Raw genomic sequence first — 26,327 nt, forward strand, 5'->3', positions numbered from 1 at the left:
CAGCGATTATGTATCCTCTTTTAAGCCTCGGCGATTTCAAACCCGTCCGGGAAAGACACCATTTCCCCTATTCCTCTCTAATACTAGAATCCGGTGAGATGCCGCGGACTCGGATATACAGAGTTGCATTTTGATGAGGGCAAACCTGTCCGGCATCTCCCCGGGGGGCGACTCCGAGCCCTAACCCCGCAATATCCAAACTTGGAGCTCAACCCCGACTATCCATATGCCGATGGCCTCGTGAGGTCAAATATAAAGAACAAAATAAGCACCACTAACGCCCTGTATAGCTTTCGTCTTACACTTCACCTTACTTTTTTTTTTTTTTTTTTCACCATGACTACAAACGCGAACGTACCTTACCGACCCACTCCAGCCGATATCACCATCAACAACCATCGTCCGGGAGACCCGTCAAAGGTCCTCTTCAAAGATGTTCAAATCCTCGATTCCACCGGAGCTCTACCATACAAAGGAAATGTCCTCATCGAAGGCGAGCGGATTTCCAGCGTCGGAGATGTGGATGAAAGCGCCATCGAAGGAGCTTTGATCATAGATGGGGAGGGGAAGAAAACCCTGATGTCTGGCTTGATAGACGCCCATACCCATCTGAGTTGGAACAACGCGCCTACCATTCACGGCTTGACCAATCTGCAGCTCGAAGAGCATGTCTTGCATACTGCCAATTCAGCCAAGACATACATTGACTGCGGATATACAATGTGTTTTGGAGCTGCATCTGCACGATCGCGTCTCGACATCGCTATCAAGGGTGCCATTAAGTCTGGATTGATCTCGGGTCCGCGAACACTGGCCAATACCCCCGAAATCACGACCACCGGAGGAGCTATTGTACCAAGTATCTCCCGTTACGCGGATGGCCCTTATGAAATGCGCAAGATTGTCCGTGAATTTATCCTGCTAGGTGCCGATAATATCAAGCTCAGCATGACGGGTGATGACATTCATGAGACCATGCGCAGCGAGGATACCTATTTCACCTTGGAGGAGACTGTGGCAGCGGTAGAAGAGGCCCATAACCGAGGAAAACGTGTGTGCAGCCATGCTCGGAGCGCTGCCTCTGTCAAGCACAGCCTTCGAGCCGGAGTCGATATGATTTACCATGCGAGCTTCATTGACGAGGAAGGAATGGACATGCTCGAACAGGCAAAGGATACCGTGTTTATTGCTCCCGCCATCAACTTCCCATTTGCTAGTTGTCAGGGCGATGCGATTACATTTGGATTGACACCTGAGATGGCAGCAAAGAAGGGTCTCAAGTACGAAGTGGAGATGGCTTGCAAAGCTATGCAAGAAATGCACCGACGGGGCATCCGTATATTGCCGGGGGGAGACTATGGGTTTGCCTGGGCTCCGCATGGTACTTACGCTCGGGATCTCAAGCACTTTGTTGATCTGTTTGGCTACACGCCAATGGAAAGCATTCTTGCGGCGACTTCGCTTGGAGGGGAGCTGATGGGATACCCGGATGATTTGGGCAAGGTGCGGCCAGGGTTCTACGCCGATGTTATTTTGGTCGACGGGGATCCTTTGAAAGAGATAGAGGTTTTGCAGGATCAAAATCGGTTGCATGCCATTGTTATCAATGGCCATGTTCATAAGAACATGTCCAAGGGGGCTTAGAGTGCCGTATAGCTAGGTGTGTACAAATAAGGAATAAATGTAAATGCAGAAGTATGATACTCGATTTTAACTTTACTCACACAGCAAACGATCCAATATTATAATTTGTGTCAACTATATTTGCTTCAAGTGCTAGATATATGGCAGCGTGAACGGCTTTTGTTTAAACTTCAGGGAATGACCCAATATCATAACTTGTAAACGTAAAGTCCACTCCCGCATCCGCACTTCCATTAGATCCACCGAAGATATCAACTAAGAATTCATCCGTATTGTCACAATCCGAAAAACTGCCAGGTACTAAATTTGGACCAGCTTCCATCCTGGCATCGCATGAGACGTTTTGCCCAATGAAAGAGAAAGACGTCAAATAATTGGGCGTCCAAGGCTTCTGAGGTCCTTGATTTATCATTCCGCGGCTGTTTGATGATTCATGGTTCTCGTCAGAGATTGTCTCCGAAGACTGTGGCTCGTTGAGTTCCTCATCCCACGGTGTAGACCCAACGCTATTGTCTTCTTTCTGGGTGAGAATATTCTCAATAGCCGCAACGGAATTCTTATTGGCAGGAGTGCTGGTCGCGCTCCGAAGCACCTCGAGATTTAGGGAAAGTCTGGATCTTGCCGCATGAGGGTCGGCTCCTCTTCTTAAATCAATAATGTTGACAGTACTGGCGACAAATGCAGTGTAGCTCTCCAGAAATGTCACGATGCGGAGACCGAACCGACGGATATGAAGAAGTAGCAAGGTGTCGATTGACTGGGCAGCCTTGGTGGCTAATTTATGTGGCTCTGGGTCCACGGCAAAGAATCGGCGACACAACAAGATAATTGTCGAGTGGTAAAGAAGACTTGATTTTCCTTGTTAGAAAACCAAGCGCCAATGGATTATAAAAAGGGAAAGGACAACTCATACTTGAGGAGAAGAATATGCAAAGGTGGACAGGAGATATCTGATGACTCTGTATGTATATGTATTTCGGGTGGCAAGGATTGATCCCAAGTATATAGCTTGGAAATCATCGTGGAGAAGTACCCCAACTCGATGGCCTTCGGCGAGCGGGAACATGTGTAGAGATTTGTTAGTATATCATTTATCAACTAAAGTCGTGAAATTAGCTTGAGTAATGACTCCATGCCTCCCATCTCTCAACTTACAGTGCACAGTTCACAATAAGCAGAGAACCTCGTGTTGGTTCTGGACAGATTATTGAGGTCCTGCTCCAATACCAAAGACATGCCAAAATTTGCTCTCCAAGGCTCACATTCCGCTTCTTCCCCATCCAGTATATCATTGGGCTGGATTATCGGCATCTGTGTTTGGACAGTGGGTGCTCTTCCGAGACATAAACTCATGGTCTTATCCCAAGTGTAGCAGCTCCAGAATATTTGCTGTCTCAAGCGAAGTTCTTCATCCGAGAACTGATATGGCAATTGAGAAAGGTTCTTTGTCGGAATATGAATACCCATGTCCTTCATCATGCGAAATCCAATCCCCGAATAGACCCAGCCTTGAGATATCCGCCCGCATGCGCATTCTCGAGCAGACAAAATGAGTAGGCCCTGAATGGTTGGGATTGAACTTCCTTTTTCAATCTCTTGCGAAAGTAAGCTCAGCGCCTTGGCTGCAAATTGGTCTCCGTAAGCCATCGCTCCGGGCATCTCACTATAGCGTGCTGCCTGCGAGAGCACGGAGCATAGCAAAAATGGTGTAACAAAGGGACCTGCCGTGACAAAGTCATCTAGCAAATACATGAATTAGCCACTTTCAGTTTAGATTTGGGTAGAAGACACACCCACGAAGAAATATTCGACGCGACAAAACCAGATGCAGGTGATGCGGAAAACACCAATATGTTTCCAATAGATTCTGAAGCCGGTCTTCCGAAATACCCAAAACCTCCCAGTAAGGAAATTTGTATCCTGGTGAGAGGCCTAACTGGAAAGGGGTTGAGCAGGACCTGCTCTGCGACAGCGCCGACGCGGTGGGCATGTTGGATGATTGTGATAGGTGACGCTTCGGATCCAACCTCCAGTGATAGAAACTCGTGGCACCATAGAAACAAAGATTTCCCCGGCTATCAAGGGTGACTTCCTCCAAAATGTCACCAGGGTCTTCGTTTTTGCACTCTTGTGGCCGGATATCCTCTGATGTGTCCGGGGTATTCGGCTCTTCGGGGGATGAAGGGGTATCTTCAGGGGAATCAAAGTATTTTCTTAGAATCTGTAAGCGTGTTGAATCATCCGAGTTCCGCAGACGGGAGATGAGCGAATCGAGCTGGTGAATTCTGGTCTCCAAGCTAAGTGCATGGGTTACAGACGGTCAGCTAGAAGACAATTAGCGATGAAACATTTCTCGAAGATGAAGCAGGTCCTTACTTGTCGAAATGGCATTCTTCGTTGTTCACTCGGCACCTATGGCAGACTGGTGTCGCGCCATCACAACGCGCCTTTTTCCTTCTGCATCCCGCGCAGGCGAACCCATATCTCCGCACAGGTCTGCCGTTGCCATTCCTAGCCGGCACCTTGAGCGGACTTGTCTGATTCGGCTTGGTGGCTGATCTCGGTACTTCCCTCATAATCAAAGGAGATGAGAATCCTGGATTGTTTGAAAGCTGAAAGTGTCTCTTGGGAACGATCTACCAGGGCCTACAAACGACGCTATAATCCTCCCCGGTCTCAAGCACCACATCGTATCAGGCGACGATACACTAACACACGCCTCACTCATTAAGCGGGGTAATTCTGGGGGGCCTCTTAACTCCGATAGACTCGGAATCTTACCCTTTCTCCCCGCGAATTCCAGACTGAAGACAATGTCCGAGTTCTCGGAGATGCTCACTCGGACATCACCGTTTACAGAGTATGGAGATGCTAGATGGCCGACTACTACGGGTCGAGCGAAGGAAGGGCTTTGGAATGGACCCATACACTGGTCGAGACTACAGAGTATGTCTATCACTTTAATTTACAATGGCTTACTCCGTACATACATCCGATCGGCCCGAGCCATAGTCAATGGAAAACGGCAGTAGTCTTCGGGTTCTGGAGCCACCGATGAGTAGACACAGACACGCATGCCCTCACATTCGTCATCGTAGGCTACCTATTTTGTCGTCCCAGCATGATAACTTGTACAATTATACGATGTTAGCGAACAGGGTAAGTACATGTACCAGTGGTTATATTACCTGTCCACCTTGCATCACAGAACCCATATCGGCCAACTTCTTCTGCCCCTTATCCGTAAAGAGCAGTTTTCCAGACGACCAACCAGACATAAAGATGGCTATCTCCAAGGCTCCACAAGGCAGTCGATGCCGAACCGACATCGGTATATATGAACCCCGGAAAGGTGAATTTGCCATCCACAAAGCGCGGCCGAGGCATACATGCCCAATATTTCCAGTGTTACTCGTCACGACTACTATAATTTATCAAATCCTAGCCGATGATGTGAAAAAAACTTCCGGCGCCACTTCGGTTGCTGTAGCCGGACCGAGGTGCCATCAGAAAATTCAAGAAACATCGACAAGCCGAGTTAGAAAAGACTCAGATATTCTTCGGCGCTTCAAGCGCCTTGCTCAGCTCAGTCGAGCCATTTCTGTCAGTTGTTGATGACTCGGGAAGCAGCGTAATTGACGACCAGTTCTACCGGTTGCTTGCAAGACAGGGTCTCCCAAACCGTGTCCCACCTTTGTTCACCATTGTTACAAACGAAGCGTCATATTATACCTCCAAACTTCCGACGATGGGGCGCACCCAAAATGGTCCGAATAATTTACTTAATGCCATTTTCTCCCGTCAGCTGGCCAGGAGCCTAGTCAACTCTGGTGGCTACCACATTAATCACAGTGACCCGGACGGGGTCAGAAATGCTGCCTTGGATGCCTTAACACATCGGGAATGGATCTGTGCCCAGGACTACCTCCTTCGCCACGGCGGACGAGACACGTTCCCCAGCCTCTACGAGGTTGGAATCTTCCAGGGCCACCCCTAAACGACAGTCAATCTGCCATACATGTGCGCCCCAAACAACAATTTCAACGCCAGCTGCCACACAAGTGACGTGCTTCTGGTCTGGGGAACCCTGAGTTCCAAGACCCAGAATGTGCAGCCATACTATGACCAGTCGAACCTCCTGCACCCGCAGATGCTTAACGGCATCTTCGGGTCATTCTTCCGCACCTCCGACCCCAACCCAGACCCGGCTTTTCTGAAGGTTCGTGGACGTACGCCGCTACATGTGAGATCTTCGGCTGCAATCAGTACCGAGTGCCGGCGTACCACCCTGAAACGAAAATTACCAGTTTGCTAGGGATGCCGCCTAGTTGGAAGGAGAACCCGGGCTTGTCGAAGCCATGCACCGTATTCGATCATTATGGATATACTTTCCAGCATGTATAAAATTGTGCCCTCTCTGACAGGCCAAACCGGCCCATCCATCACTTGTTGTTTATACTGGATGCCAAACTCATCAAGATGAAGATGCTGCCCTGGAGAGCTAGTTAGCAATTCGGGGTGTCCACAGAGCCCACAATATCTGAGACAATGACTCACCAATAAGCATCTCACCACTTCGATCCAAATCTTAACTTCATATCCAACCTCACATCCGGTCAACATCAAGTATGCATCTCGACCACAAAATCCCATGGAATACAGCATCTACCCATTTCAACCTAATACGATGCAACCGAAGATTCACTCCGCATCGCACAAATCTCTTTTCACGCAACAAACCGTCCGAGTCAACAGATTTAAGCCATTTCCGTCGTGTGTTTATCGCGACTATCCGGGAATTCTCACACACCAAACCATTATCACCGATATCCCTAGACAAACTCATCTCTGACTCTTTACTGTCTTATCCCGAACGAAAATATGGCCTCGGACCACACGAAACAAACTCCGCACTGCATAACCCTCTCTCTGCAAAACACCAGAATATTCAATACTGGATTAACCGTGCTGGTACTCCAGAAGAACCGGCCTATAGCAGTAACGATGGGGATCTTTCCGATGCGGTGAAGATGCTGGTCATCATCGCCGCGAGTGCAAACGGTATAGATACCGAGGCGAAAGAAAGATCAAGAGAGGCGATTTCCGCTTTACTCACTTTATCTCGCCATTCTCAAATTCCTATTCATACTTTGAATAATATCCATTGGGGCCATGGGTTTGGGGTGGCGTTGGTTGCGGATTTTGCATTGGAGGCGTATCTTTTGATTAATCTGGTTGATGGAGTTCTTTCTCGCAATCGATTAACTTCTGGTAATTCTATGGAGAAGGAGGTATCACTTCTGGAAATGGAATCCTTCCGATATCTCATCTCAAAAGCCCTCCCTGACTATGATTATCCGGTGCAAAACATTCCTCATCGAGCTTTTTGGAATGAATTGGGTGTCACGGATACTTGGGCCTATCAACAGAAGTTTAGGCAATGTGTTGGAGGCGAAGAGCAGGATATGAATGCAATCGATCCGTTGGGAGATGGGAATGAGGAAGTCAGACAGGGTTTACGACAGTATCTCAAAACTTGTTTTGCGATATTGTATGTTTATGATATGTTATTGAGGGAATGGTATGGAGAGGATGAAGCTAATTCGACATGGAAATATTGGATTGATTGTTACTTTGGATCTTGTGGTTGCAAGCTTGAATAAGATCAACATTATATAGACTAAATAATGATTAAAATAGGTAACTTCAGTGGGATCCAATTAGCTGTCAAACCCTCACCCGGCCTTTACCAAGAAACTAAGTTACTTAGCGCATGTCATGTCTGCCCAAAAGTAGATTCCATCACCGTCTTGTTGGGGCACGTTGAACATTTGTAGTACAGGATATATGTTGGCGGTGGTACGTTTTGGTCATTATATTATCTGGAACGAGCACCATTGATTGGTAGGATAGATATCTCGCTTTCGCTTATCGTGGTACTAATCGACTAGGTTGATGCTTGGATTGGCCTTCGTAGTGCTGAACGTATGTTCCTGTATTGCCTCGGATTCGTCTGCCATTTAACATAAGCAGTCGTGGACAGTTCTCTCGGCCAGTTTATCAATCAGTCTGACATCTAGGGGAAACACGAGTGTCGTCTGGAGTATGTCAGCATATATCTACTTGGATAATGCTAATGCAGGCACAGGTCTGGTTACAGCTGGAATATGTAACCTGTGCATTGTCGCTTTGCAGGCCGAGTTTCTTTCTTCCTACCCGAGGGGGTACGACAATCATAGAATCATCACCTGTCTACTGGGCAAGGATTGCGGCTTCTTCCAGAAAGTTCTTGAGAACTGGCACACAATGCTGACTGCCCTGAAGGACCCTCTTGGTATCATGCTTCAGGCAGCGCAGTGAGCTCTCACAGTATCTCTGCATGACATACTATAGTATGTTCAGTTCAGTTCAATCGCAAACCAAATACCAAGCACTGAATCATCGGTCTCACTCAGAATTCAAAACAATAGAATCATTTTCTTCTTCGTCCCATATTGCTGTCCTCATTGTTTCTCCCTCCCATATCCCCAGGCGTGAATCGTTGGCACAGTAGTGCCCGGCACATGAGACATAGGACGGTTAAGAAAGGACTCACATGGCCATATTTAAGCCAGATTTCCGGCGAGCCACATTCATTCAAATTGCGGACTGCTAGTCTCAGTGAAGAGCTTGTTTTCAAAAATTTCGACTGCTCTCTGGGTCTGTTGTGTGGGGTTTTTGTAAGTCTATCCTTCTTCTGTTAAAGCTTTCAGTCTTAAATGTGATGCGGGCATGATCCTCCGAAAGGTATCTAATGAGGTTCATTTTGAACATTGTCGAAGATTCGAGGACGAAGGACGGGTTTGGTTTCTGAGAATGCAAGTTGGTGAATGTTGGACCTTAGTATAGCTTGAATATATCTTCAACGCGGAGCTATTTCATTCACTGATCCAAGTCGACCTACTCAGAGACCATTGGAGAAGAACATGATTGGGGACTGACCAGGTTTAGGGCTGTGTCATAGCCGAGAGTACGAAGAGATACAAGAGGGGCGAAGTGACGATGGGTGGTTCCCACGTTAGTATATAGCAGCAGTACTAAGTTTAGATGCAAGAAGAGATTCTTGATAAGGCGGCTTTATGTAGAGAGAACTACTAAAACTGAAGTATCCTTCTTCATTCACTATCACTCTTCTATATAAATATAAATCAGGGTATACCGCTAAGCCAGAACCCAAATTTTAAACCAAACCTCAAAACGAAGACTTGATCAATCACTATCATAACCATCACTATCGTCATCGTAGTAATCCCCATAGTTCCCTGCGAATGCCGCATCGACACCATCTTCCCCTTCTTCCCCCTCGTCGTCCTCCTCCTCGTAATCGTCTTCATTCCCTGGTGCTTCGCCAACGACTTCTTCGTTATTTTTTGGCTCGCTGGCGGGGCCGAGGACTTCTTCGTTGGGTTGTTTTGGTGCTGGTTGTGCCTGTGGAGCAGCGGCGCGGGCAGGAAGGGCAGGGGCAGGGGCAGGGGCAGGGGCAGGAGCTGGAGAAGCAGTAGGCTTGGCTGTGGCCGATGGAGTGAGAACTCCAGTCCGTCGAGGTGTAGATTCAGGTTCGACGCTGACACTACGACCCGACACAACGCTCTGGCTGCGACTCGCACCGTCGGGCTTCGATTCGGCCCCTTCTTCGCCGTAGAGAGAATCCAGAAGACGGTAGTTAATCTTCTTACTGAACCCTCTGCGCTCGAGCATCCGGCGTGTTGCCTCTGCTGGAGTTGAGGCGCGCGTGCTCCGTCCGTCTCCCTCTTCGCCCTCGCCTTCGAGGTAGGTGACATCGCCCATTCGGCCGCGGCGGCGCTTGCGAGGTTTGTGAATCCCTGGGCCCGAGTCGGCTTCATCCAGGGCTCGCTTGAGGGCCTTGGCTTGTTGGGTTCGGAGGTAGTCTTTGTTTTCGTGGACCCAGATGCGTTCTTTGATTTCGACTTCCGAGGGGCCGAGGAGGCAGTTTGCCACTTCTGGGTCGGATTCGAATTCGCTGGCGTCGATTTCGGTGCTATCTGAGATGAATTGTCTGTTCGTCTCTTGACCTTGGTTGGGGTGTGATGCTGTTTCGACCATCTTGGAGCCCTTGGTCAGGAAGGCGGTCATTTCGTCTTCGAGGGCATTTTCCGATGCAACCTGTTCCGCACTGGGCTGGAAGGGAACCTGCTTCGGCTTAGAGCCCTTCGGTTGACCAGGCTTGGACTTCGATGACTCCTCCCCGACTTCAGAAGCATCGCTGATAGCAGATGACGCAGATGGTCGCCGGCCGGTAGTCGCATTTGTCAGGGCAGGGTCAATAGGGAGGCTAGGAATGGCAAAGCCATCGGCATCGACGCGTCTTTCCGGCGGCTCCTCATAGTCATCATCCTCAATCTCCGCTGCTGTTTCTGGAGCCTTGCGTTTCGCTCGCCGACCTGGTTTCCTGTCCTCTCTTGCTCTCGTAAAGGATGGTGGATCATGTGCGTTCTCCAGTTGCACTGACCGGAATTGATCAACGGTCAGCTCTCCGCTTTCGGTGGAGCTGAACTCGTTCAACCGTTGACTAATGGTGATTTCAGTGACCTTCACCACATAGACAACTTCACGGACCGTCCGGCGGAAGTTGTTCATTCTGGCGGCCAGGATTAGAGCCGCACCGCAGACACCAGCCGGTCGTCGACCGGTAGTCATCCAATCGCGGTTCATACGCTGTACAATGCGGACCGCTTCACTGGCCACTTGCATTGTGGCAGATCCGAATTCGAGTTGTTTGGCAAATCGGTAGATCAAGCTCTCCGGATCGATCGGGTTCATTAGAAAGACATTACCCCCAATTCGCAGCTCTTCCAATAGAGCCTTGTAAGTTCGACCGAGTTTGAAGACGTTGATCATCAGTACGTCAGCGAAATCGATCAACATAGTAGTATTCCCATCCTGTCGACGACAGGCGATGTACAGACACACTGCTGCGACGGTTTTCGTCCGTCGACCCTGGATGAAGTTCAACCCGACGGCAAGCTTGAAGACCTGGCCAGCCGCCTTGGCGGCGCTCTCAGGAATGATCAATGCACGAGCCAATTGGTTGATATATCGATTGCCGTTCTGTTCCGTGATTTCTCGACTTTCCATATTACCCCCACGCTGGAATCCCGGCCCATAACTACGGACATGGGACTGGTCCTCTCCGACGAAGGTACCCTGGACCATTGCTGCACCAGAGGAAGTCTCTCCGAATGTAACTTCGGAGACAATGTTTGCGTCGCTGATAACAGTACCACATCCGGAACAAACCTTCTGTCCGTCATCCTCGACGATATGAGGTGCAGGGCAGCCAGGATTAGGACAGGTTGACGTCTTGGGATGAGTTGTCGGTTTAGTCGGCTGCGGACGTGCTATTGGCTGAGGACGTCTGATAGGCGTTGGATTGCTAGGTTTGAGACTGGCCAGACGGCCGACAGGAGCCCTGGACCCGGGCCGGGAGGGCATGGGGGCCCGCATGCCTGGTCTAGCTGACATGGTGCGAAGGTGGTGTCAACGTGCGTGCAGATAGAAATAATATAGTCGCAGATATGAACATGCAAAGTTAACAAACAATGTCGAGCATAGATCGGTACATGCCCGTGTTTCCCGAAAGAGTAACTGATGGCCAATGAGTGAGATGTGCGTCACTCTCGCGCAGTCATTGAGAAGAAGTGACGATGAGTATTTATTTTCGTGAATTCAGACTGTTTATTCTGGCAAATAGTAGGGCAATGAAAGGAACACCACGGGACGAGATACACAACACGGGACGAGCAACCAGAGGGGAGCACACAAAAAAAAGAGGCAAAAGTGAAAGGAGTCGAGCGGAGGACGTTGTCGGCTGCAGATTCTGCCGGGTTTGGTCCGGTGGCCCAGCGGATATGTCACGTGTAGCGGGGAGGCCACGAGTTCGATTCCGGCTGTCTTTTTTTGACTGAATTTCGGAATTTCCGTTTGCATTTCGACTGAAGAGAAAAAAAAAAAAAAAAAAAAAAAGGAAGAAGAAAAAAAAAAAGAAGAAAAAAAGTACAATTCCAAGCGCTTCGTAAGTGTTTCGAAAGAAAGCTTGGTTCCTCGTGGGATATTCCGAGTGGTAGCGGACTTGCAGTGTCAAATCCACACTGGTTTCAGGATTGACGGCGAGGGCAAATCATGGCGAAGAATCCAATTCCGGGCGTTTTTCTGTAGCTGCAAAGGATCTCCTAAAGATGTCTATCACACGCCTGGAGAAAAAGAAATGGGCTTGGATGGGCTCCATGACTGACGAGTCCAGCATTGAGTGGTGCTCTTTGTAGGCGATTCGCTGGTCAACCACCAATGCGAACGGCATACCACAGCATTCGTCCAGATCAACAGGAGTCCTTCAGATAAATTCGAAAAAAAAAATTGCTTATTGGATATTGCTCAACGAATCATCAGCCTTGTGGAATTTGTCCTACTTTTGGCGTCATGGCGTACAGTCATAAAGAATGCGATATTTGTGCGTGGAAAGTCTGGTATTCAGAATCTTTCACGCACAAATCTCTCACGGATGCTGGTCCATCGTTGAGGTCGCCTTCTTTTCCATTCCACTCCTTTACTTTCTTTTCTTTCTCTCTTTTTATTCTGTTTTTAAAAACACAGATTTCTACTGCCTCTTTAGTGCAATTTTCCCAGTGTGGTTTTTCTATGGCAAGGACGCAAGGTCATAATTAGCCCTTCCTACTACGTTACAACCACCCATTTGGACGAATTCATCGCTCCTTATCAAAAACAATCACAACGCGTCGTCGTCTAGTCTTGCTGGTCAAGACAACCAAATCCTGGATCATTCCCCGGAATAGCAGCATCTCAGGTCCAAAGTGCAGTTTGTACAACCATGGAGGACAAGAAGAACAACGTGGTTGAAGCCTTTGGGCCTCACTCCCCCGTACGCGAACCCAGATGTCTCCGCAGCACCTTTTTCGTCAGCAACGTTCACTGCTCCTCCTGTGTCGCCTACATCAACGTGATACTTTCTGACATACCCGCCGTGAGGGCCGTGGAGGTCAACATCCTGACCCACGAAGTACACGTGCGACACGGCGTGGAAGTCGGTGCACCCAGGTTGGCCACGGCGTTGGTTCAGGCCGCTTTTGAAGTCCACCATGTCACCACCTATGACGACATTGAAGGCTCCGTTGTTTCGGAAATTGACACCACTTCGTTGCTCCCCCGCGATTCGATTCTATTCTCGTCGGTGCGGGCTTCGTACCCCAAGTTGCCTCTGAAGAACAAGCAACATATCGCCAACTGTGATGCGTGTAGAAAGGAGAGCCAGGATCGGCTTTCTTGGTCGCCCCGTCCAGAAAAGAATGGCTTGTTTCGTCGTGAAAGCAGTTGCGTTGCTCCGCTGGCTGCTAGTAACCGCGGCGTATTGTGTCCTGACTACAAAAAGGAAGACTCTGACGTTGAGAGTCTCGTGCCACGAGCTTCCCCGATGGCCATGGAGGCCGTGCAGCCACTGGACCCTGCGTCGCTGTCGGCGCCTCAGCAGATGGAGGAGGAATTCAATGCCCGCATCAGCATTGGCGGCATGAGCTGTGCGTCATGCGTCAATACCGTGACGAACGAGGTTAAGGAGCTTGAATTCATCAAGGATGTCGTCGTCAACCTGCTCACCAATAGCGCCATGCTGGTCTACACCGGTCCAAAGTCGAACATTGACAGAGTCATCGACCAGATTGAGGACATTGGCTTCGAAGCGTCCCTCGACGAAGTAAATGCAGCGTCTCAGCCTAGTCGTGCACCCACTGCCTTCGTTGCAGAGATTGCTATCACCGGCATGACTTGCGGATCCTGTGTGGGAGCAGTCACTGGCGCGATCGAGGAGCTGTCCTTTGTCACTCATGTTTCTGTGAATCTCCTGTCACACAGTGGTATGATCGAATTTGAAGGAGAAGACAAGGCGAATGCCATCGTGGAGAAGGTTGAAGATATTGGCTTCGATGCTTCATTGGCCAGCGTGCACCCTCTGGCTGCGCAGAAAGACGACAACGATGAGATCAAACCGAGAACGGTCTCAATTGGCGTGGACGGCATGTTCTGTCACCACTGTCCGGAAAAGGTCCTTGGCTCCTTGAACGCACTTACGGATGTTGTGATTGAGGAACCCTTGTCCATCAAGAACCCCATTCTGAAACTCACCTACACCCCTCGTCCATCATCCTTCACCGTTCGAAACCTGCTTTCGACCGTCGAGTCCGCACACGATACTTTCAAGGCGACTGTCTACCATCCACCAAGCGTCGAAGACCGCTCGCGTGCGATCCAGCTACACGAGCGACGTCGACTGCTGTGCCGCCTTCTGTTTGTGTTCACCGTCACAATCCCAACCTTCCTGATTGGCGTGGTGTTTATGAGCCTCGTATCTTCCAACAACCCAACTCGGATGTACCTGGAGCAGCCAATGTGGGCCGGCAGCGCATCTCGCATGGAGTGGTCGCTGTTCATCATGACAACGCCGGTCATGTTCTACGGCACTGACATATTCCACGTGCGAGCGATGAAGGAAGTCCATGCCCTGTGGCGTCCTGGTAGCCGGGTTCCTTTTCTGCAGCGATTCTGCCGCTTTGGCAGCATGAACTTGTTGATTTCCGCGGGAACTACGGTTGCTTATCTTTCGTCTCTGGCTGTTCTTATTGTTGATGCTGCGGCGGGTATAGACAAGTCGGCTCAAATGCATAGCTCGACATACTTCGACACCGTTGTCTTCCTTACCCTGTTTATCCTGGCTGGTCGATTCATGGAAGCTTACAGCAAAGCGAAGACGGGAGACGCAGTTGCATCTTTGGGCAAGCTGAGACCGTCTGAGGCGCTACTTGTCGAGCGTTTAGTGACGCCCGATGATGAGAAATCCGAGGTTATCCGGCGTATCAACATCGACCTGCTTGAAATCGGTGATATTGTCAGCATCCCTCACGGCGCCTCTCCGCCAGCCGATGGCACCGTCACGAACACGATAGGAACTTCCCAATTCGACGAAAGCTCCCTCACCGGCGAATCGAAACCCGTCAAGAAGGCCGCGGATGACCAAGTCTACACCGGATCCGTCAATGTAGGCCAGCCAGTGCAGATCCGGGTTTCTGCCATCGGAGGCTCGTCGATGCTAGACCAGATTATCTCCGTGGTACGGGAGGGCCAGAGTCGACGTGCGCCGCTGGAGAGAGTTGCGGACATGTTGACTTCTCATTTTGTGCCGATTATCACGCTCATTGCTATCTTGACTTTCCTCGTCTGGCTTTCTCTTGGACTTTCTGGCGCCTTGCCCGATGACTACCTGGACGTTTCGCGCGGTGGATGGACCTTCTGGAGCTTGGAATTTGCGATTGCGGTGTTTGTCGTTGCTTGTCCTTGTGGTTTGGCGCTTGCGGCTCCTACGGCGCTGTTTGTTGGTGGAGGTCTAGCGGCTAGACATGGTATCCTGGTCAAGGGCGGTGGCGAGGCGTTTCAGGAAGCAAGTCGTCTCGATGCCATTGTCTTTGACAAGACTGGGACTCTCACCGAGGGAGGTAGTCTGAAGGTTTCCGAGCATGAGGTCCTTTCGAACACCAACGACTCGACGGAAATGCAAATTGCCTGGACGCTCGCGAAGAAGCTAGAGGAAAGCAGCAACCACCCGATTGCTCGAGCGATCATGGAATTCTGCAACGACAAGCCAGCTGCCTCCGTGCGGTCTTCTGAAATCCAGGAACTCTCCGGAAAAGGAATGAAGGGTGTTTTCACAGTGTCGACTCCCGAGACCAAAGAACCCGTCCAATACGAAGCAGCAATCGGCAACGAGCGTCTCCTCCACGAACTCGCCTCCCCAGACACAGACACGTACTACATCTCAACCCTCCTCTCCAAGTACCAATCAACCGGAAAATCAACCGCCATCCTCTCCCTCCGCAAAATCAACCCGGACACTCTGGAGAAATCCCCATTTATCCCCGTCCTCGTCTTCGCGATTTCCGACCTCATCCGCCCCGAAGCCGCACAAATCATCTCCGACCTCCAAAAGCGCCGCGTCAACGTCTACATGTGCACAGGCGATAACCACACCACCGCAACCGCCGTCGCAGACATGGTCGGCATCCCGCGCTCAAACGTCATGGCCAACGTCCTCCCAGCCGGTAAAGCCGATTTCGTCCGCCAGATCCAAGAATCTTCTCCAAGTGACAATCAGAAGAAGACCCGCTCGATCGTGGGGTTCATTGGCGATGGCGTGAATGACTCCCCCGCACTGGCCGCTGCAGATGTATCCATCGCTCTTTCGACGGGGTCAGACGTCGCTCTATCCTCTGCATCTTTTATCCTCCTCAATTCCTCATTGACTACAATCCTGCACCTGGTCCTCCTCAGCCGCCGCGTGTTCAACCGTGTCAGGATGAACTTTGGCTGGGCGTTGGTCTACAATCTCTGCCTCATCCCCGTTGCCGCGGGTGTCTTCTATCCCATCGTCAGTGGACATCGGGACGTCATGGGTAGTAATGGGGAAGTGGTCGGGGTTGTTGATACGCATTGGAGGCTGAGTCCGGTTTGGGCTGCGTTGGCGATGGCGTTGAGTAGTGTTTCGGTTGTGTGTAGTAGTTTGGTGTTGGGGGTTGAAGATCGGGTGTGGAAATTTTTTGGTGGCGAAAAGTGAGACATGTATGAGGAGCTGGACTTCTCATTCTTCATTTGCGGGGTTTATTTGAGGGAAGATTGTTCAAGGAATTGGGAGGAGAGGGGATGTTGTTTGCCGTTTATGACTTTAGTTTTCATGATACCATTCATTGTGCTATGCAGTAGCGAATTCAAAATTATTATGCAGAATACCCAACTACACCCATCCATATAGTTCAAGAATAACCATCCCAATCATAAAATACCAAACCCCAACACCAACCAAACAACATTCCATTACCCCAACTCCCCCCAAACCTCCGCAATCTTCTTACTCAACGCCTTCATGATTTTCTTCCTCCCCACCATCCCCTTCATGCTCTCCGCAACCATATCCTCCCGATCCCTCGGATCAAGCGCCTGAAACGCCTCCACCAACTCCCTAGGTGTGCGCCAGCGCCTTTGTATCTCTAGCGCTTTATCACCAGTCACGCCCCGGATACACATGAGCATTTTTAGAAACACGTCACGGAGGGCAAGGACATCTGATTTCGAACTCAGCGCCGAGAAAGTAGAGAACGTCACGCCGTATGTCGTCGAGGGGTTCTGGGGTCGTAACCGCTCCAGTGTGGAGAGATATGCCTGCGACGAGGAGATCTGGGAAGTAGGCAGGAAGGAGAGTGTTTTTGTCGAGTCGTCGTACATTTTCTGTAACAGGAAGGTCATGCGTGTTAGGTAGCGGATTGTATCGTCCAGATCACGCGTTTTCTTGACAAAGTAGCCGTTGACGACTTGTGTTGTTGCGATTGCTGAGGCGACCATTTCGTGGTATTTCGATGCCATTGTGCTATCCTGCGTGACTGTGAATTCTTCAATGAGGTAGATTACGTTTTTGATTCCTGAGCGTCGAAGACGGAATTTTTGCTCGTGGAAGCGGCCGTCTTTTATCGAGCCGACGAGGTCGTCAAGACGTTTCCGTTCAACGATCCAGTCTAGCATGATCTCGTCATTGGCGTTTTCTTCGCCGTGCCGGGATAGTATACTCGGGTCGTGGATCTTGGCTACCCACATCGCATCACCGAGTTCCAGGGCGCGGACTTCAGGGGTAACGCCTCGCTTCGTGAGTTCGTTGGAGATGTAGTCGCGGTCTTTGGAGGCGCGGACTTCGCGGGTGTCGAGGATGAGTTGGATTGTGAAGGATTTCGGTGCGAGGGGGATGGGGGTTATGTTAGAGCCGTCTGCGGTGCCTATTCCTAGATTGTATGGGTTTTGGTCTTCTTGGTCTTCGTCTAGGGTTTCGGGGATGACGGTGGGGTGTTGGGATGTTGATGTTTGGGTGTCGAGGTTGGTGTCGATGTCGGTGAGTGTTGATGGGGCTCGTTGCTGTCTGGGGTTTGAGGGGCCGGCACTTGCTCTTTCGTCGGTTCCCTGTGAAGTCAGCGACATTCAATCATAGTAAAATTTATACAGTCATACCCCAAAAGACAACGTCGACTGCCCTGCCCCCGCCCCCGGCAAAGTCTTCTGAATCCTCTTCGCAACCTCCCACCCCTCCTCCGTAAGCGCATACTTCCGCAACGGTCGTCCATGCTCATAGACCAAATCCTTCTGTACCAAAGTTTTCATCGAGTTCCAAGCCGTGTAGAATTTGGTAGGATCAGGCGGGACCGTGAACGAGCTATCACAGTATGGCTGTGCCGCTTCGATCAACTGCGCTTTCGTCATGCTCTGTGACGCATTCTCATTCAGAGTTCCCAGTCCCAGGATTAAGGCGTATGGACCTGATCGTAAAGCTGGGACGTAGGCTTTTTGTTTGCGTGGTTTCTTTGCGGGTTGGTCTTCTGGGAGGCCTTCGTCGGAGGATCTTTTGCTTTCTGCGGTTCTTAGTACCGGGTAGCAGATGGCTAAAAGACAGAGCACGTACTCTTATGAGGTGGTTCAGGTTCAGGAAGCCCATTCTGCGCACAGTACTCCTTCAGTTTGTCCGTCAACCGGTCACATAGCTTCGGCCCGAGTCCATTCAACTGCTGAGCTTCAGACGGATGTTGGAAAATCAACGGACATGCTTTCATCGATTCATAAGCTTTTTTGTATCTACATGCCCTGTTAGTGATATACATCAAAATCATCTCATAGGGAAACGAACACTGTAAATCCGTTGCTATTCCGCTCTCTCGCCTGATCCAGCCATTCCTTGATCCACCCTAGTAGTAGGGGATTCGCGCAGGTTTCTTCGCTCATGATACGCCAACTCGATGGTCCAAGATACTGGCATGCCCTGGTGTCTCCAAAAATACGTCCAAGGCGTTTATTGTGTTGCCATGGCAGTTCCTGGAGAGCGTTGTCTGTCAAATTGGCTTCCGCGTCTTGACGCGTATTTCCTCTTTGGGCGATAGTGTGGCTTGACTGTGGCACAGTGTCGCACGACTACTGATGACTAAAATATCTTTGCATGATGATTGGCTGGAATGATCTCATAGTATACAACGACGCTGTTCGACATTTTGCTCTATCTGAGGATTATTTTTCTATATCAGCATACACGAAAGCTTGGAAAAATTCTATATGAAGGGGAGAGTTGTGAACAACAACAATGACGAGCATCTGTCAAGTCTGGATCAACCAAGATCGACCATTTCCTGGTTGAGTCGGAATGACATCAACACCGTTGCTGGGTTCAATGATGAATAATGGAAGACCATTTGACCATTATCTCAATTGTTCTATCATTTACTCCTGGAGACACATAGCAAAGCCAATACTGTAAGCAATGGCAATATGGTCGCCAATCCGCTATCTTCTGTTGTCAAATCCGACGACGGCGATGGCAGAGACATGGGCCATAATCTCGTTCATCACATAAATGGACCATCGAGAACTGAGAACCAGGGACCTACCGACAGCCATGCCATCTCACATGTCGAACCAGATGAGAAGGGACTAGTTCAGAAAGCTGGCGCATCTCAGGAAGTTTCGGATATTGGATGGGAGCATGGGTCCGGTGAGATTGGGGAACAGATTGTGCCAGGGTTATTGAACGAGGATCTTTGGATGCTTATTAGACGGTTTGACAAGGTATGTGACACTGGGGCAGCCGTGGATTGGGTCCTGCTGACAAGTACAGCAACTGTACTATGTCAAATCTGTGCCGGATACTCCAATGCAGAGACTCGACCTTGTTCGAGCCGAAGATGAACAGTTCTCCCCTGATAAACTGCGAGCGACGCTTGAACGATTCTATACAACCGTGGCTTTGAATCTGATAAGTGCTGCGAAACATATTGCTCGATTGCGATCATGGAGGGAATACGAACGCACGTTGGGGTTTTGTATTGTATGCTGGCCCGGTGTGACTGATCTTTAACCACTATGGCTGATGCTCTATAGGTATATTCCGCTGCATGGCTCCTGGACCTCCTCGCACCCACGTTCTTCATTGTCCTCATGACTCTCGTTGTGCACCCCCCATCTCGAACGTTGCTATTCCCCCCGGCCCCTATCGCCCTAGTTGATACAGCTACAGGTGGCATGCAAAAGCCTAAGGCTGGTCATCTGGGCTCGGATGACAGTGCTACCGGTGCACCAGAGAGATACAAGGGTGAAGCAGCCGAGAATGAAGCCAGCAATATTCTGGCAAGTGTCGCTGGTCTCACTGTGGAGAGCGCGGCGGGTAAACATGAGCAAGAAATGCCTGAAGTTGAACCAGAGAATGCACCTCAAGATGCGAAAATAGAAAACACACCCGATCCGGCGGAGATCGCAACGAAGGCGGCAGATGCAAGAACTGCCGTGCATGGAGAGAAGCCGGAAGAATCGCATGATAAGACGAGACAGCCTATCAAGGATACTGTTTTTAATGTGGCGAATCAGTCCATGCGAGTGTTGAGTGATATCACGGATACCTACGAACGATTTGAAAAGTGAGTATCCGATGGCCATACAAAGTTGACCGTATTAACTCCTTTGATTACAGTGCTCTCTCTCCAACACCACCTTTCCCCATGGTGACCCCTTATCTACGATTTGTGGGAGTCCTAACATTCGCCCTGTTCGCTTCTTTTATCGTCTCCAGCTATGCCTTCGTCAAGATCAGCACATTCCTTTCTGGTTTCTTCTTCTTCGGCGACCCTGTTCTTCAGCGTATTGTAGAATTCTTGGATCGCAGGTACTCGCATTGGAAGCGTCTCTTGGAACTGCAGAAGTATTTCCAAGCCCGATTGCCCCATTCAAAGAACGTCTGCTTATTATATCATCTAGTACACTTCTACAGGGCATCCCCACAAATGCTCAACTCACACTGACTCTCCTACGCATTGGGGAAACGAATCTTGCACCCCTTCCTCCTCCGCCAGGCTCACGAGCTAAAACCCCTTCTAGTGGCAACGATACACCGGCCCACGGAACCTCTGAAAAAGAAGGCTCGCACCCCGGCTCTCCATCACCACAGCAGACAGCAGATACCCATAAGCAAAAGCAAGGCATCCTCCCCCATATCGTCTCCTTCTTCCGCGGCACGACAGCAACAAGCATCGAAAGCAAACTTGCCATCGATAAAGCCCGCGCCGTCACCGGATCCCGTCATGCCAAAGCTCGCGTTGGAATCCTCCGCAGCAAAGGAAAACGAGCCCTCCCCTCCGGCCCCGTCGAGTTCGACGCACGATATAAAGGCAAACGTGGTGTAACTATTATCGACTCCTCCAAAGACCCACCTTTGCTTTACTTTACCACCGAGTCTGCCCTGGACTTTGATAATATGGCAATCGAGGGCAGAAAGGACGGCACGGTGATGTTCTCGATGCCTGTTTCTGATATCACGGAGATGAGAAAGACGGGCGGACTAGGTTGGAAAGGAAAGTTGGTTGTTGGATGGGCTGTGGGGAGTAAAGAGGTTGTAGATGGGTTGCTGCTTATTGGGAGAGAACCGGGTCAGAGGTTTCAGCTTACGGCTATGGCTACACGGAATCAGCTGTTTGATCGGTTGGTTGCTATCGATGGACAGGTTTGGGAGAGCTATTGAACTCTTTTTTGTATGTGTGGCTAAATTATTTCAGGTTTGGAAATAACGTATGATCTACGTGGAGTTTGATGGATTGGATGTTGTTCTTTACTGCTGGTCTTAATATATATGCAAGCCTGTACAGTACATAGTCTATCATGCACCATATATCTATTGTTGCGCCACTTCAGTCTCATAGTAATTCCTCACAGCCTGCTCAAACGACTCATCCGGCTTGAATCCCAACAAAAACGCCTGCGAGTTATCAAACCTCGTAGGCCATGAGAGCAAGATCGCCTTAAGCTCCGCATCCTCCTTCTCCTGAAGGAAACCTAACTTTTCTTTTCCGCCAACCTTCTCCAACGCATTCATCATCTCCTGAACCGTAACGCAGATTCCAGGGACATTGATTTGGCGAATATGCGATGGCAGCACATCACGCGATAACGAGAGCGTATGCAGTAGATTATGAACCAATGTCCGGGGCGAGCAAATCCACGACTTGAACGAGCGGTCCTCAATAGGCACAACACATTCCTTCCCAGCCAACGGCTCCCGAATTATACCAGACAAAAACGACGACGCCGCAGCGGTAGGCTTCCCCGGCCGCACAGAAATAGTCGGAAACCTCAGCACAAAACCATTAATAAACCCTCGTCTCGTATACTCATTAACAAGCGTCTCGCAGATAATCTTCTCCGCCCCATACGACGACTGCGGCGTCGGAATCACACTATCATGAACAACCTCCGGCAACGGCTGCCCATACACAGCCTGGCTAGACGAATATATAACCTTCACCCCGGGACACGTCTTCCGCAGCGCCTCAAACAAGATACGTGTAGCATCGACGTTGACGCGCATGCCGAGGTCGAAGTTTGCTTCTGAGCCTGAGGACATGATTCCGTGGAAGGCGTAGACGGCGTCGAGGGTGGGCGAGACTAGGTTGTCTGCGCCGGCGAGGAGGTCGGCTGTCACGGGTTGCGCATTGTTGGGGTATTTGGAGCCTTTTGGGATTGGGGGTTCGATTACGTCGGTTAAGGTGAGAGTGTGGGAGGGGTCGTTGAGGAGTTCTTTGGCGAGGAGTTGGCCGATGAAGCCTGCTGCGCCGGTTATGAGGATATGCATGGTTTAGAAAGGCCTTGAAAGAACAATGATGCTAGGTGAAGTGTATTAACTCTTTCTAACCGGTCATGCTGGGTAGATATACTATCGCAGTCTTCATGGATAGGCTTCATTATGATGTCGATCCGGTGGAGAGCATACTCCGCAGCTCGCACCAAGTCCGATATATCGGAGGACGACGATTCTGCAGACGGACTTGGACCGGGAGTAGATTATTGGAGAGAGTTGACGCAAGGTCCACAGCTTGTGGATCGTGCGTCACTGTCCAACGCGTATCCCAGATGATCTGTTTGATAGGTCTTTGTGGTCACATGACTATATTCTTTGTATTGTCTTTACTTACTATCTTGCAATCCATCCTCTTACAACCGTCTGTGTACTTCTTGATTATCCCAGTAGCTGCTGGTTCCAACCTCTATATGTTCTACTCTTCTAATGAACTTCAGCATGCATGGCCTGGGTTGAATCGATAACGAGGCATTAAATAAGGGTTTTCCTTTCCCACGCCCCCGAAATTAGAACAGACCCATCATCCTTTTTTTGAACACTGTATCTCGCTATGCGTGTAAGCAGAAGAAAATACAACAGCCGTGATTCACTGGCGGTCATCCATCCAGCAACTAACCCTATCACACATGTTATCTATCAGCATGAGAGTACTTATCCGCCTCATGATGGTACCAAGTTAGAACATGTTCAGAATATGTTACCAAAACTATAAAGATACCCTGAAAGAGGAGACAGTCAGTGGCTAGGAAGATGTTGTTTCTTCCACTTTTCTGTCGGCTGTCATTTCAGGGAGATATGGCCCAGCAAAACGACAATCCAAGTGCCCCGAAGCATACGGCGTTTCGAAAAAGCCACGGATTTCCACCGAGAGCAAGCCAATGAAACTAGCAACAGACCCGGGTACTGCAAATTTGCTGTTTCGTGCTTTGGAGACTCGTTAAAAAGAGTTCTCGTCATCAAGAACAAACGCCGGGAATTATAAAACCGAAAGTCCGTACACACATTTAGAGCGTTATCGCAGCAATAATGTGAGTTGAAACTAACAAAAATTTTGCCCCTTTTCTTCTTGCTTGTTCTTTTGACCCTTGAGAGACTAATCTGTTCAAGAAATTAGAACGAACACGCAATAAGCATACCGCATCCAGAGCAAATTTGAAAATTGCTATTATAGTTTTGTGGATGACCGGCCACATTGAGGCTCTATTTCCACCTCGACAGATATCTGATCGAATCTCAAGTTCACCCTATATAAAAAAGCAAAAAGAAATGCAACGTTGTTCTGGGATACAGGTTTGAAGAAGGTCCTGGTCATTGATAACATGCGGCGGGAGTACGAAAACCAAAAGTCTGTTTGACAGGAAGCCAGGAGCCAAGTCTTGGACAAGTTGAAACTTGTCCGTATGAACTATCCCCGATATGATCAGGGCAGTAATAATGTTCCCTGTTGCATTCTTTGATGTTAACGCATCACATAAGAAGCATTTGGCCATAGTTACAGCCAGTCGACACCGGCGCCTTCATGCCGAGACTGGCAGCGATCAATTGCTGATGGAAAATATATATCAATTGGCGCTTAATGAGAATAGCAAATTAGAGACAATTCTGCATAAAGCGATGGTAGGAGATGGAGAAAATGGAAAATAAAAACAGAAGAAAGGTGGGATAGCATTACCTTCAGACCTTTCAATCCGTGCCTCGTAATGTTAACCTCTTATGTCTTTGATGCATTCTCCTCCAGCACCGTCGATATTCAGATATTCAACGGTCGGAGTATTCTCCTGGTCGTGGCGATTATAGCGAGGAATATTTTGACAAATGAACGGAATGCCCTTTTTGGAATTGAGGTAGCGAAATTTAATATTTAGGATCCTCGGCCTACTCCAACCGTGAAAGGTGACAGATAAGCCCTTCAGGGATCGAAGGTATTCACCTCCGGGTCCCCCGAATAAAGCACAACACATAGGCTGGAATGCCATCCTGTTGTTCATTTTACCAAGGAATGACGCTTCGTTCACGTGCATGTTCGATGAAGGGACCTTGGGAAACCACATCATTTGGTTCCGGAAGGAATCGTACAATCTTCCCTGCGAGGCGGCGCCTTTTCGTGTACCCCAGGCGGAGAGGTTAATAAGTTTGAAGCCCTGCAGCCATTAGTAATGTACACTAAGAGAACCGAATGCTACCGTAAATTTACATCAAATGCAGCAGTCAAAGCGACAATCTGCTTCGCAAAGACAAGACGACGTGTTATTGCACCTCTGTCCGGATTCCCTAGCCATGGGGAGAGCGAATGGTTATCCATGACCACCTGAAGTGCATGGATGCCTCGTGTGCAGACGGACGTTATGAGCCCTTTCACACAGTTGACATCTATACATGTCGTGACTTCTGGTCCAGTGTAGCCCAGATAGATGGTTCGTCCATCTCCCTCGGGAACAATTTGTATGTCTGCGATATAGCTAGTGTCACCGTCGTGGATAATCGAGACACCAAATTTCGAAACCTTGCGCGGTATGAGAGTCTCCTGCGGGTCAAGCACCTGGCTAGGTTCATATGACGCGGGCTCACTTTCCTCTACTTCAATGAGGTCGCCGTATACTTCCATTAAGCGGGATCCGCCCAGATTCCCTTCAGTGCGAAGTCGGGTCGACGAATCTGCCCATTCGAGAGAAACTTTTTACCCAAGAGACTCGACCAAACCCCAGACCCGTTTCCTATTTTGCAATGCTTGAGGAAGGTTGGTGGGATTTGTCAAGTAATACAGGGTACGCCAATCGCGGCGTTTTGGGTCCTGCCAGATTTCGAAGAGGAACCCCCGTTCCCTGCCGGCTTGAAACCTGGTGGCCCAGAAGCTTTGGCTGTGAAACAGAGGAGTAAATTCTGGTGAAATCAGCCGGAGGCTGAGTACACTGGACGTTGGTAAATGAGCCGCTATCTCTTCCACCATCTCGTAGGGCAGCTGGGTGAAACAATCGTTGCGGGGCGTTCTTTGCTCATTGGCCGAGGCTCGTTGGGCTGCGGTGGATGTAGTGGATGGTGTGAAGTTATTCCTCATTCTTCCCTTTCGTTTTCCCACGTCCGGGGGCAATACAGAAGGGCTATCGAGTAATTTCTGGATACCATTCACGGTACAGGGGTCTATGGTGTCGATTTGGATCGTTCGCAATCCCCCAACCTGCTGCCATCCTGCACTCTCCCATGGATAATAATTCTTATGGTCAAACTCGACCAGGCCATGATATCCATGCTCCCACGCGTAGTAGCGCTCGCCCGACCAACTATAATTCCCCCATTGTTCCCACGGGACGGAGTTCAGGACCTCGATCAATCGGTCCAAAGAGAATGTTCTTCTTTGGAATCTCTCTTTGAGAAGAAGCCAGCAGGAATCATGGAAAACAAACCCATATTGACCGTCCTCATCTTTTAGCACTGGGACGTCTATTGGCAGATAGCCCTCATTGTCCCACCGCTCTGACTCAACGACGGGAACTGTAAAGTAGTCGGTCTTGTCCGTCGACCTTCGTAATTCAACGCCAGAAAGACGGACCTCGGATAACGATGGTGACGTGTAGTAGACTGCGGGTATTGAATGAGTGTTTTGTGGGCTACATATAGTAGCATTGGACGCACTACTCACCAGCACGATATTTTTGGAGCTAGGAAACCGATTTAGATCCGGTGTCGTGTCTCGGAAATGAGGCACCGCAAATGATGCAGCGAGTTAAATAAGTCATATTGATTGCTGAGTTGAAATAAGAGAGAAATCTCTGTCAATATATAATTAATAGATTTTGATGTGGTAGTCATGATGATTCCTTCTCAGCAGGCACCAATGTGATACTAGTCCACAAAGTGCTTAGCATGTCGTTGGATAGCCATCTCTATCAGGGCTCTATCAATGCTGAGGCACAAGAGAGATGGA

At 49.5% G+C, this 26,327-nt stretch overlaps 11 protein-coding genes across 11 annotated transcripts; 5 read left to right on the forward strand and 6 right to left on the reverse strand.

Annotated features, from left to right (window-relative positions):
• The first annotated feature begins 268 nt into the window (after positions 1-268).
• On the forward strand, positions 269-1,692 carry ASPGLDRAFT_1509812 (uncharacterized protein). Its single transcript, XM_022542201.1, has one exon. The coding sequence runs from the start codon at positions 337-339 to the stop codon at positions 1,642-1,644; it is 1,308 nt and encodes a 435-aa protein (XP_022404144.1). The 5' UTR covers positions 269-336; the 3' UTR covers positions 1,645-1,692.
• A 37-nt stretch (positions 1,693-1,729) lies between these two features.
• Positions 1,730-4,220, reverse strand: ASPGLDRAFT_55879 (uncharacterized protein; the record flags this gene model as incomplete). Its single annotated transcript, XM_022548163.1, has 5 exons — positions 1,730-2,492; positions 2,558-2,742; positions 2,800-3,383; positions 3,442-3,941; positions 4,021-4,220. The coding sequence occupies 5 exons, from the start codon at positions 4,218-4,220 to the stop codon at positions 1,808-1,810; spliced, it is 2,154 nt and encodes a 717-aa protein (XP_022404145.1). The 3' UTR covers positions 1,730-1,807.
• Positions 4,221-4,290: 70 nt separating this feature from the next.
• ASPGLDRAFT_44007 (uncharacterized protein) lies at positions 4,291-4,580 on the reverse strand (the record flags this gene model as incomplete). Its single annotated transcript, XM_022545929.1, has 1 exon — positions 4,291-4,580. A coding segment is annotated over exon 1 (280 nt), but the record flags the coding sequence as incomplete, so codon positions are not given.
• Positions 4,441-5,344, forward strand: ASPGLDRAFT_1177051 (uncharacterized protein). The gene has a single exon (XM_022539898.1). The coding sequence runs from the start codon at positions 4,660-4,662 to the stop codon at positions 5,257-5,259; it is 600 nt and encodes a 199-aa protein (XP_022404147.1). The 5' UTR covers positions 4,441-4,659; the 3' UTR covers positions 5,260-5,344.
• A 928-nt stretch (positions 5,345-6,272) lies between these two features.
• Positions 6,273-7,307, forward strand: ASPGLDRAFT_120308 (uncharacterized protein; the record flags this gene model as incomplete). Its single annotated transcript, XM_022540128.1, has 1 exon — positions 6,273-7,307. One exon carries the CDS (start codon positions 6,273-6,275, stop codon positions 7,305-7,307), a length of 1,035 nt encoding a protein of 344 aa, XP_022404148.1.
• A 1,585-nt stretch (positions 7,308-8,892) lies between these two features.
• Positions 8,893-11,148, reverse strand: ASPGLDRAFT_120387 (transcription factor TFIIIB subunit BRF1; the record flags this gene model as incomplete). Its single annotated transcript, XM_022540133.1, has 1 exon — positions 8,893-11,148. One exon carries the CDS (start codon positions 11,146-11,148, stop codon positions 8,893-8,895), a length of 2,256 nt encoding a protein of 751 aa, XP_022404149.1.
• A 969-nt stretch (positions 11,149-12,117) lies between these two features.
• Positions 12,118-16,774, forward strand: ASPGLDRAFT_44011 (putative copper resistance-associated P-type ATPase). The gene has a single exon (XM_022545930.1). The coding sequence runs from the start codon at positions 12,530-12,532 to the stop codon at positions 16,313-16,315; it is 3,786 nt and encodes a 1,261-aa protein (XP_022404150.1). The 5' UTR covers positions 12,118-12,529; the 3' UTR covers positions 16,316-16,774.
• Positions 16,489-18,601, reverse strand: ASPGLDRAFT_44013 (crossover junction endonuclease MUS81). Its single transcript, XM_022545931.1, has 4 exons — positions 18,422-18,601; positions 18,200-18,369; positions 17,752-18,149; positions 16,489-17,703 (listed from the first exon to the last, which is right to left on the reverse strand). The coding sequence occupies exons 1-4, from the start codon at positions 18,514-18,516 to the stop codon at positions 16,573-16,575; spliced, it is 1,794 nt and encodes a 597-aa protein (XP_022404151.1). The 5' UTR covers positions 18,517-18,601; the 3' UTR covers positions 16,489-16,572.
• A 509-nt stretch (positions 18,602-19,110) lies between these two features.
• Positions 19,111-21,292, forward strand: ASPGLDRAFT_120183 (DUF3292 domain-containing protein; the record flags this gene model as incomplete). Its single annotated transcript, XM_022540122.1, has 5 exons — positions 19,111-19,350; positions 19,400-19,609; positions 19,663-20,195; positions 20,249-20,476; positions 20,533-21,292. The coding sequence occupies 5 exons, from the start codon at positions 19,111-19,113 to the stop codon at positions 21,290-21,292; spliced, it is 1,971 nt and encodes a 656-aa protein (XP_022404152.1).
• Positions 21,293-21,442: 150 nt separating this feature from the next.
• On the reverse strand, positions 21,443-22,426 carry ASPGLDRAFT_72608 (SDR family oxidoreductase; the record flags this gene model as incomplete). The annotated part of the gene is made up of 1 exon (XM_022549621.1): positions 21,443-22,426. Exon 1 carries the CDS (start codon positions 22,397-22,399, stop codon positions 21,443-21,445), a length of 957 nt encoding a protein of 318 aa, XP_022404153.1. The 5' UTR covers positions 22,400-22,426.
• Positions 22,427-24,108: 1,682 nt separating this feature from the next.
• ASPGLDRAFT_23465 (F-box protein) lies at positions 24,109-26,139 on the reverse strand (the record flags this gene model as incomplete). The annotated part of the gene is made up of 5 exons (XM_022543291.1): positions 24,109-24,546; positions 24,600-25,060; positions 25,106-26,010; positions 26,043-26,061; positions 26,109-26,139. 5 exons carry the CDS (start codon positions 26,137-26,139, stop codon positions 24,109-24,111), a joined length of 1,854 nt encoding a protein of 617 aa, XP_022404154.1.
• Between the last annotated feature and the right edge of the window lie 188 nt (positions 26,140-26,327).

Source organism: Aspergillus glaucus (genome assembly GCF_001890805.1).
Source record: "Aspergillus glaucus CBS 516.65 unplaced genomic scaffold ASPGLscaffold_4, whole genome shotgun sequence".
Taxonomy (NCBI): domain Eukaryota; kingdom Fungi; phylum Ascomycota; class Eurotiomycetes; order Eurotiales; family Aspergillaceae; genus Aspergillus; species Aspergillus glaucus.

Coding starts and splice junctions, on each gene's coding strand:
- ASPGLDRAFT_1509812 (XM_022542201.1), top strand. CDS start 337: ATGACTACAAACGCGAACGTACCTTACCGACCCACTCCAGCCGATATC.
- ASPGLDRAFT_1177051 (XM_022539898.1), top strand. CDS start 4,660: ATGGAAAACGGCAGTAGTCTTCGGGTTCTGGAGCCACCGATGAGTAGA.
- ASPGLDRAFT_44011 (XM_022545930.1), top strand. CDS start 12,530: ATGGAGGACAAGAAGAACAACGTGGTTGAAGCCTTTGGGCCTCACTCC.
- ASPGLDRAFT_44013 (XM_022545931.1), bottom strand. CDS start 18,516: ATGAGCGAAGAAACCTGCGCGAATCCCCTACTACTAGGGTGGATCAAG. Junction 18,370..18,421: donor AATAGCAACGGATTTACAGT/GTTCGTTTCCCT, acceptor CAGGGCATGTAG/ATACAAAAAAGCTTATGAAT. Junction 17,704..17,751: donor AGTCGACGTTGTCTTTTGGG/GTATGACTGTAT, acceptor CTGACTTCACAG/GGAACCGACGAAAGAGCAAG.